The 10,424-nt window shown below is 48.3% G+C and overlaps 2 protein-coding genes across 2 annotated transcripts; one reads left to right on the top strand and one right to left on the bottom strand.

The window, feature by feature from the left end:
* Positions 1 to 550: 550 nt before the first annotated feature.
* GLAREA_09223 (uncharacterized protein) lies at positions 551 to 6,280 on the top strand (the record flags this gene model as incomplete). Its single annotated transcript, XM_008078184.1, has 2 exons — positions 551 to 6,176; positions 6,228 to 6,280. 2 exons carry the CDS (start codon positions 551 to 553, stop codon positions 6,278 to 6,280), a joined length of 5,679 nt encoding a protein of 1,892 aa, XP_008076375.1.
* Positions 6,281 to 8,605: 2,325 nt separating this feature from the next.
* Positions 8,606 to 10,030, bottom strand: GLAREA_09222 (Thiolase-like protein; the record flags this gene model as incomplete). Its single annotated transcript, XM_008078183.1, has 2 exons — positions 8,606 to 9,488; positions 9,537 to 10,030. The coding sequence occupies 2 exons, from the start codon at positions 10,028 to 10,030 to the stop codon at positions 8,606 to 8,608; spliced, it is 1,377 nt and encodes a 458-aa protein (XP_008076374.1).
* Positions 10,031 to 10,424: the final 394 nt, after the last annotated feature.

The raw sequence follows: 10,424 nt of genomic DNA, 5'->3' as shown, positions 1-10,424 counted from the left end.
CATAAATTAAGAGACCAGACTCGTTGAATATCTAGTTTTACGCTAATCAAGTGGATCTCCCGTCAAGCTCACCCGCAAAAGTGACAAGCGCATCTGTCCGAGTCGAAACCAAGAAAAGCACAACTCGCTTCTCCGGCTGTGATTGGCCTCCGTTGTTGTGCCCACGCCAACGCATCGATATTCCTTCCCCAGCCCAGCTCTTCTCCATAACAGAAGTCTGTTATTGCTCATGACCCGGTACCTCAACCTGTACAATTCGTCTTCATCGCAAGCTCGACTCAACTGGTGCGCAGACGCAGAGGGCGCCCATCGTTTCTTATTCACTGTTTGATATTCCTTTCCTTTTCCAGCCCTCTGTACCACCACACCTGCGTTGCTGCATCTTCCGACGAATCCCAGACGGTCGACTTCCGAGAAGCTGTGTCGAGATACATCCACCAGCCTCCTCCGATCAGACAGCTCCGTGCAAACTACACATCTGCGACCCTGACGACGACCCCACACCTGATGCATCGTTAAAACTTCTCCTTCTTCCCTTCCCACGGTCGCAATGGGTGTTGAAGGTCGAAAAGCTCCTCCCCTCCCCGCGCCCACCGAAACCGACACAAATACTGGAGGCAGTGAGATAGGCTCGAGGGTGACAGAGAAGAGTCAATATATCCTGCCAGAGGACGGCAGCCCCGTCACCATCGCAACACGGCGCCGAGGTGAAAAGGACGGACTGGGCGGTTTAACATCGAGCAAGTCGCAAACATCCTTGTTAATCGAATATTTCGAAGGTGGGAAAGAGGGAAAGTCTGATTCTCGACGGCCTTCTGTCAGAGTCAAGGTCACGCCATCATCAAAAAGCAAAGGTCGATCAACAAATGACCATATCCAAATCACCGAGCGTAAAGGCACTCGCAAACCTTCCTACACAAAACGAATTCAATTATCGCCCAACGTGCGCAGTGACAAGTCAATAGATGTGGAAGGCGACGACCTCAGTGTGCATTCATACCGATCAGCGACAGAAGAGTCAAACGTCACCTCTCGAAGTGGTCGACCAATTGAGGTTGAAATAATGCCTAGGCGACATGGAAGTCCTCTTATTCCCACGGCCGAATCGAGCTCGAAATACATGCAACACAACGCCTCTGATATTTCTTCCATGCCAGCGGACAGCTTCTTAGACGGACGATCGCCAGAAAGAACTCGCAGCCATAGTCTATCGGCAGGCGAGGCTTTAGGGGCTGGCGCTATCGCTGGAATGGCTGCTGGTGCAGTGGCAGAGAAATTGCGGACACCTTCTCGTCGCCGAAGTAGAAGTTTGAGCAGAGAGCGAGAGCGCATTGTAGTAAAGAAAGCAGCAGAGAAAGTGCGCAGTGAGAAGAAGCCCGAACGTACACGCAAACACCGGAGTCGAAGTCGCAGTGTGAGTGGCGACCATGGTGAAGGTATAAAATCCCCGCGACGCAGGTCAAGTCGGAGTCATCATGAGGAGTCTCTGGTTTCTGGTGCCGATTCTAGTTTACTTAATTCTCACCTTAGCGGGAAGTCCGGTGACGCCTATTCTTTCAGGTCTGGCACCTCAAAGTCTTCTATTAATAACCCGAAGCTACTCGAGACCGTCGAGGACGCTATTCGACGTCTCATTCTACCAGAGTTGACAGCCCTGAAGAGAGAGCAGAGTAAACGGAGCACACACGGGGAGAGAGATCGCAGGGGATCGTTCACATCAGGAAGTGGAGTTTCCAGGGATTCGAGAGACGAAAGCTCAAGCGGGCGGCGACAGTCTGACCGAGGGAGTGGAACAGACTTATCTAGTCGGCCAAAGGTTACGCTAAATGACAAGGAAGTACTTTCTGGAAATTCAATCAAGGGTCGGAGTAATAGGAGCATCGAGCGGGTGAAGACTGAAGATTCGCCTCGCAACTTTGAACGAGGCTCTTCCGAAGAGACAGCCATTCAGGATGGCGAGCGAGTGCGAAAGAAGCGCAGTGGGCGTGGACTCGAAACTGCGGCTATTGGAGCTGGAGTTGGGGCATTGACAGCTGCCGCTTTACACAAACACCAATCTCAAGATTCGCTGGATGAAAAGAAGGAGCGTCGCCGAAGGAGGGCGAAGAGCCATGGACGGACGGAAAGCACAACCGAGAGCTTCGAAGAGACGCGGCGAGAGCTTGCACCACCTATGCCACTCATGAGCGCGATCAACTCATCAGAGATCACTCGTAGCTCGATACTATCCGCAGAGACCGATCGACCACATTCAGCGAGCCAAGAGCACCGAGTGACACAAATCAAGGAAGTGCCTCGAGGTGTTGGTTCTCCATCTTCACTCACTCCTACAAGGACACCAGTCGCTCTGCAGCATGGCCTAGGAACCCAGCACTCAAATTTCTCACGAGGTAACTTGAGCCTACATAGTCAGCACAGCGAGCAACAACTGCGCACCGAGGAATACGAGCTTGATGAGCATGGTCGCAAAATTCCCATGCATAGCTCCTCCCCAGATGAAGACCAAGAGTCTCTGGTTGAAGAAACACATACGAACACTCATTCGCATGCATTGGCCGCTGGTTTAGCGGGCGCTACTCTTGGGGCTGGTGGCATGCATGCATATAATCACGATCAAGCTGATGAGGATCATGAGGATTCTGAGCTTATGGAAGACGAGGATCGGCATTACTATCAGAATACCCAAGAAGTTCCACCCCCATTACGCTACGTACCTTACGGCCACGAGAGACGTGGATTAAGTCCCATTCAAAGTGTATCAGGCTACACTGAAGGAGACCCAGAGATACAAAGATCGTCACGATTGACTCATAGTACTGGTTCGTACTCTTCGCTGAACAAATCTGTCCACCAAAAATCTCCTGGTAGATCTCCTGGAAGATCTGTCAAGTCAAGCGAATCTCTTGGAAATGTCCATCAAAATCGCCATGATTTCGCTGAAGTCCGACAAGGAGGCCTGACTGACTCTGAGCTCACCCAAGATGGCGAGTACTGGGAAGAACAACATCAAGAAAATGACCGAAATCGTGAGCTTGATGCCGAAAGTTACAGAAGCTCTGATCCTCGAGTTGACTACAAGCATCTGACAAACTACACTGATGATAGTATGGATATCGATCGCGTCGCGGCTGGTCAAAACGTCCGCGGTGTCGGTCAAAATGCAGAATATGTCCATTCACCTGTTGCAGTCGAGTCTGCGGTTGCGTCCCTGGTCAATGCATCAGAGCTAACACACATGTCTGCCTACTCTGGCAACAATGGCAAATACGATCGTAAAGGATCATATGCATCATACGACGATGGCTCGGAGAGGCACTTCACTACCAGTCGTGGTAACAGTCCTACTAAACATGATGTCCAGCGCGACGTTGAGTACCACGGATCGGATCATGGAACTTCAAGCCAGAGAAATAGTCCTACTAAATACAGCGAGTATGAGCTTGACGAAGAGGGACGAAAAGTCACAATGCCGCAATACAAATCGAACACCACAGACAAGCTCGCAACGGCGGGTATGGCGGGAATTGCTGCCGGAGCTGCAGCGGCTGTTCTAAGACAGCGAAACCAAGAGTCGGAGGCAGATCAAATACAGTACGAGGATCGTCAAGAGCACACTGGTGCACCGTTGCAGAAATCGTTCAAGGAGCGTGCGCTTGAAGGACAGGGACAAATTCCTTCCCCACGGCAAAGCATTGATACAAGCCTGAGTGAAACTGCCAGCCACGAGCAGCTGAAGATGGGTGCAAGTGGTCTTCCAGATATAAATGACCCTATGCCCGAGATAGGCTATCATGACGATGTTTCGGATGTAACGACCAATCCATCCATAATCAAAGGACCAATTGGTGGTCTCACTACTGGAACCAAGGAACGCTGGATGGGCAGTGGAACGCCCCCTAGGCTTAATAGCGCCATGTCTGATCGAAGTCGGAATTCAGATAGAAATCTCAAGGCCGCAGAAGCTGCTCTGCTTGGGGCTGCAGCTGGTGCTGGAGGTGCTGCGGCTTTGGCAGCCCACAACAGAGAGACTGGTCATGACCACGAGGAGGAGTGGCAGAGGACGTCAGGGGAGCGAAAACGTGATACTCTTGTCACCAACCCATACGAAGGCACGAGCCCAATTGCTGCTATCGGTGGACCCCTTGACACCGGTCTACTACACCGGTCAAGTTTCCAGGGTGGTGATTATGGGCCACCCAAGATGGGTTATACTAGTCCAGCAAAGGACGAAGGGTATATGTCTTCCGCCCCCAATAATGCCAGATCTCCTGGCGCCTTCACACCTGAGCAGAGGACAAAAGGAGTTGGATTTATGAATGATGAGATCAATGACACAGCTGATGCTCTTGGTGGTGGTGATCCTTTCTATACGCCAAAGCATGCCCGACACTTGAGTGGTATGTCGCATGGAATGGGTTCACCTATTTATGACAGTGCGACTGGCAATGGAATGGACCGGATACAGTCAAAGGACATTGTCGCATTGATGGACCATCTCACTGTTCGTGACGCTCAACGAAGTGCTCGTGATACGGAAATTCTTGTGACGCTTGTACGCGCTGCTGCAGAGATGCGAAATTCATTCGAAGACATGAAACGTTTACTGGCCGACACAGAAGACGTTATCATCACCGAAGTTCAAGGCAATACTGAGAAATCTGTCCAGAAGGTCATCAACGGGCCAAGACCACTACCTCAGAGCGCGCCTCGCTCGTTGCGACAGGGCTCTCAAGACGAGATGTTTGATGATATTCCAAACAAGAAGAAGAACGTGTTCCGAAGAGCGTTGAAAGGGCTTAGCATGAGAAGCACGAACGATATCGGAAAGATTGAGGACATGCTTGTCACGTTATTGGGAGAGGTGGAGGGTCTCAAAGCCGCTCAAGGTCTTAAGACTGATACTGGCGACAACTACAGCGAATCTCAGCAGGAGGGGAATTATGAACATGACCGTGGTTACGAACCCGAGGGTAACGCGGGTACATCAACTGCAAGTCACGCAAGCCAGTCAGGTCATCTTTCTATTCCAGGATCACGGGGACCTAGCGCAGCCAGAGGATTTGATACCCGTAAATTCTCGGATCATCGAATCAGCACAGTTCCAGAAGGTAGCGACGAAGACGAAGTTGACAACCGCGATATTGACCTCGAACCCCATGAACAAGCTGTTTTAATAACTCAATTCGAGAACAACGACCGCCTTCGAACACCTACCCAGGAGTCTCATCGGGGAAGTTCAGCTCCATTAGGTACACCTCCTCAGCAAAATGTTGCTCCAGCCTCGCTAAGCAACGAAAACACGCCGCGGACGGATAAAAGTAAGAAGCACAAATCAAGCAGCTCATCTGGTTGGATACCAAAAGTATCTCGCTGGTCTGAGACTACCACATCCACACTTTTCCGAGGATTCCGCAGTAGTGGTCGAAGTAGTGGTAAGAAGGGTGATGAACAATTCGAAGAACAACCTTCGAGATCTGGGTCAGATTCGGGCGATTATGCTGAGAAGACCGGACACGATCCCTATGGCGATGACAAACTTCATTCTGGATTTTCACAAGAACAGGTGCAGCAGTACGACGAGAACGAGTCTCCCTCACTCTTGCCACCTGAGGATCCAAAATACAAAGCCCATCGAAATTCTTTGAACCTTCAACACCCTCAACCACGCCCAGGTCCAACTCACAGATATCAGACCGCTCTTGAGTATCAAGCTCCCTTTTACGACCAGCCAATGTCACCTACTTCCCTTGACTGGGGTTCTTCCACAAGTGTCAATCGTTTACCAGCTCAAAAAGCCAACCGATACAGTACTGGGACCAACAATACTGATTTGTCACCTGTTTCCGATGGTGGCTACCCAAACACGGCATCATTAAATCAAGCCCCTGCCCGACCACCAAAAGAACCTTTAACACCAGAACGACCACCAAAAATCCGTACCGGCAAGCTCCAGAAGCCAAGTCCTCTCAGCCGTGAACATCTTTCGCCCGAGCCCAAGGCATTCGAGGAATATGAACAAGGTGGTTCTCCCAGATCTGCCGCCCGAAAGCTTTCCGGTGCTATGGGTGGTGTACCAACGAGAAAACCTACCGGTCCAAGGAGTATGAGTAGTGCATCTAGAAGTGGTGAAGGATTAAATAGAGATGAAACAGTCATTCGCAGAAATAAAAACCGAGGTATATATCACTCATTCGAAAATCTCAAGGCAACTTACTAATGTTCCACAGACACATTCGGCACAGTCGCAAGTCATAATAGCGGAGAGTCTGAAACTTTTTAAAAAGAGCGCTTTTTTGAACAATGAACCACACATAATGAAGAAAATCCCTCATACCTACCCAAAAATTAGATGATTGAAAATATGCAAAGGGGGCTGATTGGCGTTTATTTTGAATGCACAATTTTTTTAATTCATGCAATTGAATTGGTATATACCACGACATCTTTTTTTGAGCTACGTGCTACTGGTAGCATGATGGTTGGTTCTGTGGTTTTGCGATTTGAGATGGTGGGGTGTGTGTTAGGATATGACTTTATGATACTTGATTTGCGGTTGTTTTACGCATGGGGAGGGGGTGGAAATGGGGTGGGTGTGGTAGATAGGAGAGATTTGTTGTGTTGTTGTGTGAGGGAGGATGGTGGAATGAAATATACTTTGACCTTCTAGATGAGTCGAGCTTGTGTATTGATGGTCGTGCTGCGTGATTTCTAAGCCATACCTTGATTGAAACTCATGCCCGTCTCCTGAAAAAAAAAGAATCTCCTGATCACTGACCTTAATACCTCATCATCCTTCCATGACCTCTAAACTCCCCAATTTCGGTTCGAATCTCTTCTAATATCTACCACCTCCCTGAATTATCGTATTGCAACACCTGATCATCATGACCTTCCATACTCACATTCTCAATCTCAAGCCAAGCAAAGAGTTTCACCTAACTACATCCTCTGCATTTGCTTCTCCCCCTCGCTTAGTCTAGAAATAACGTTCATCGACGAGCGTAGAACGATCGGTCCTGATATACGCAATAAAAGCCCCCCTCCCTTGACTCTCAAGTGTATAGCCACTCACAATACCACATTTTCTAGAACGGACCTTGCGGGAGATTTGGGTTTTATATGTATCTGGAGCGTGTCTGTGGAATATACTCACTATGAGCAAGTGTCTGAAGAGTAACTCATGTCTAGATAGCGGACCAGGGTATGAGATTATCAGGACTCATCGAGAAGAAGTCAGGAGCGTGGGAAGAGGGTTTTTGGAAGGTAAATTTAAAGTGTATATGAAGGAGAAGGAGAAGGAGAGGTTTGTGTGGTAGGCCTGGGAAAGTGCGGTGGGGTGGGTTGCAGTGGGGGTTGAGATAATTGATGGCTATTAATGAATTCTGAGAATTCTTGATGATGTCGAAGGAGGATATCTGAATAATCATCCTCTGAAACCAAAACCATACCATCCTGTTTACCCATCCCGTTCCACAAACCCCCACAGCCGCCCCGCACCAACACCCCTTCACCGCAGAATGTGGATCCCAACCCCCAATCACCACGATCTGCCTAAGTATTCACGTTCCACGAAACTATAAAGGGGTTCTGTTGCATGTCGCACCTTTCCGATCTATCAAGAGATTGGTTCGATCTATCAAGAGAAGCATGGCTACACAACAAGCTTCATATAACAAACATTTTTCTGTATTAATTCTTTATACCGCAAAACTTGTTTGGATGTCTATTCATTGGTATGGCAATACCGAGAAGAGGAAGATGTCTAATTTCCAGAGTTCGCTGTGTTCCTCATACTTCGTAACAGAAGTTGGAAGTTGAAACAGAGCAATCTCACGGTAGGCATATTTGTTTATCATTGGTTTTTACGGGAGTACGTGGTATTCCCCTTTAGACAATAATCATACACATTTCTGGAGACGTTGAGTGTTAGAGACACTGAAATCTGTAGAAGTTGTTTGGGCGAACTTTCACATATAAAGATTAAGTCCCAAAGCTCCTATCACAAAAGGAGTTGTGTATTAAGTATCTGACCAACAATAATTCAAACAGATATCCGACATTCCAGGTGTTTCTTATCCGGATTCAACAGCAACGCAGTGAACCCCTAATGTAGAACGCCAAAGTAAACCATAACTTATATTACATACAGAAAATCAACTGTCCAACTCCTCATAACCAATTATCTAGAAACGCCAATCAACTTCAGTAAAATACTCACTCTGAGTCACTCAAAGAAAACCGCTTTGATGCTCATCGGAGTACGGAAATTACTTGTCGTGCTGGGAGGTTCAAAAACTGTGAAAATTTTGACATGTGTAGTTCCGTCAGAGATAGATTTGATGAGTTAGTGATGTGGAAGGGAAGGAGCTGCGTTTATGTAGCGATCTAGTGCTTCGAGATCCTAACATCATATGGAGAACGCCAAAGACAGAGACTGATACAGCTATTTGACAAATTTGGTTGGTTGCCGGAACCAGGCATTAAACTGTGTAGTGGATGGGTAGGAATGAAGATCACGGGAACGTTGCAACTGCTGAGCTCTCCATTTACATGGGATATCAGATTATTAAAGCCAATTCATTATCATAATACAGAACCCCTAACATTAGAATCTCGCCTCAACCTTCTTCTCCGTATCCTGCAGCGCCCACTGACTCGCCTTACTCTTACTCCTCACGCTCGTCGCCTGCGTCTCCGTAAACCCCTTTGCCTCAACAGCGGGGTTATAACCCAATTTATTCCTCTGCCCAATCTCCGCACTGCTGACTTCAGTCGCCTCTTTCCCATCTGCGCGTTTGTACACTGTGCAAACAACGGCACCGCCAAGACCTAAGTTGTGTTGCAATGCGACTTTAGTGTTGGGAGTGAGACGGTTGTTGGCCCAGCCTCGTAAGTGCCAGACCAGTTCGGCGCACTGAGCAATTCCGGAAGCTCCTAGTGGGTGACCTTTGGAGATGAGACCACCGGAAGGGTTAACAACGACTTTGCCTCCATATGTGATATCGCCATTTCGGACCATTTCATGAGCTTTACCGGGTGGGCTTAGGCCTAAAGCATCAATGGTGATCATCTCGTTAGCAGAGAAGCAGTCATGTAACTCGCAGACTTTCACATCTGCTGGCGTGTGACCGGCTTCCTTCAATGCGGTCGCAGCGGCGTATTTGGACATTTCGAATCCCATCAAGTCAATCGCTGATTTGGAGAACAGACTTGGTGCATCAGTGGCCATGCATTGTCCTGCGATCAAGATGGCTTGGTCTTTAAGATGTGGACGAGCGTCAAGGAAATCTTGTGAGACGAGAACAGCAGCTGCTCCTCCGTCCGATGTTGGGCAACATTGGAGCATGGTCAGAGGCTCGTGGATCATCTTGGATTTCATTACTTGTTCCAAGGTGTAGACATCTTTGAATTGAGAGTATGGATTTCGCTGCGAGTGCTCGTGGTTTATGCGAGCAATCTCCGCAAAGTCCTCTGCTTTGGCGCCATATCTATGGTGTTGATTAGCTTAGGACGGTTGAGCTGCGAATTGGACTTACTTCTCCATGTACTCCCGACCAGCATTCCCAAACATTTGTGCAGCACCTGGGGCATTGGTAATGCCTCTGGTCTCCGACATCATCTTCGTAGTCGTACCAGTAGGATTTTCCCTATCATTCCAGAAGCTCTGAAGACTTCCCGGGTTCATCTTCTCAAACCCAACCACGAGCATACAATCAGCGCCTCCATGGCTGATGATGTTCCGCGCCATATGTAATCCCGTCGACCCGGTCGAGCAATTGTTGTTGACATTGTATATAGGAATTTGGGTCATGCCGAATTGGTAGAATACTCGCTGTCCACAGGTTGAGTCGCCATAGCAGTAACAAGCAACTCCTTGGTCAACATCGTCGTAGTTGATCTGCGCATCAAGCATAGCCTTGACACCCGCTTCAAAACCAAGTTCTGTATAATCAACCTTGCCTCTAGGCTTGATGAACTTGGTCATGCCAACGCCTAGGACGTAGCATGGCTCGTTGCGTTTAATAACCATCTTCGCGAAGAGGTGTGTATATACAGGTAAGGAAGAGTACTATTCGTGTAGGAGGGTATCAAATGTGATATTGAATAGCCAGCGATAGGACATCAATCGTGATCATTTAAAGTAGGGAAAGAAAAACAGAGCAGATAAATAAAGATTCCCATCGTTGTTGTACGTCGTTCTCCCCAAGGCAAATCGGATTCGGCATGGGGGTAAAACGCGGGGATAGCCTCGGTAGACGGTACACAGCTGAACACATGCTAGCAGGGGTACACATTTCCTATTACAGTACACAGGGGGTGCACGGATTCGTTTCTCGCTTATCTAAGCACAACTTCTAATTCTCAGGAATCACGATAATCAACTTAATAACTTCATTAATTAAGATGCCGACCACAACACGCTC

Source organism: Glarea lozoyensis, assembly GCF_000409485.1.
Source record: "Glarea lozoyensis ATCC 20868 chromosome Unknown GLAREA1, whole genome shotgun sequence".
NCBI classification, from domain to species: Eukaryota; Fungi; Ascomycota; class Leotiomycetes; order Helotiales; family Helotiaceae; genus Glarea; species Glarea lozoyensis.
The sequence above is the reverse complement of the archived record's forward strand: the minus strand, read 5'-3'. Positions and strand labels throughout refer to the sequence as shown.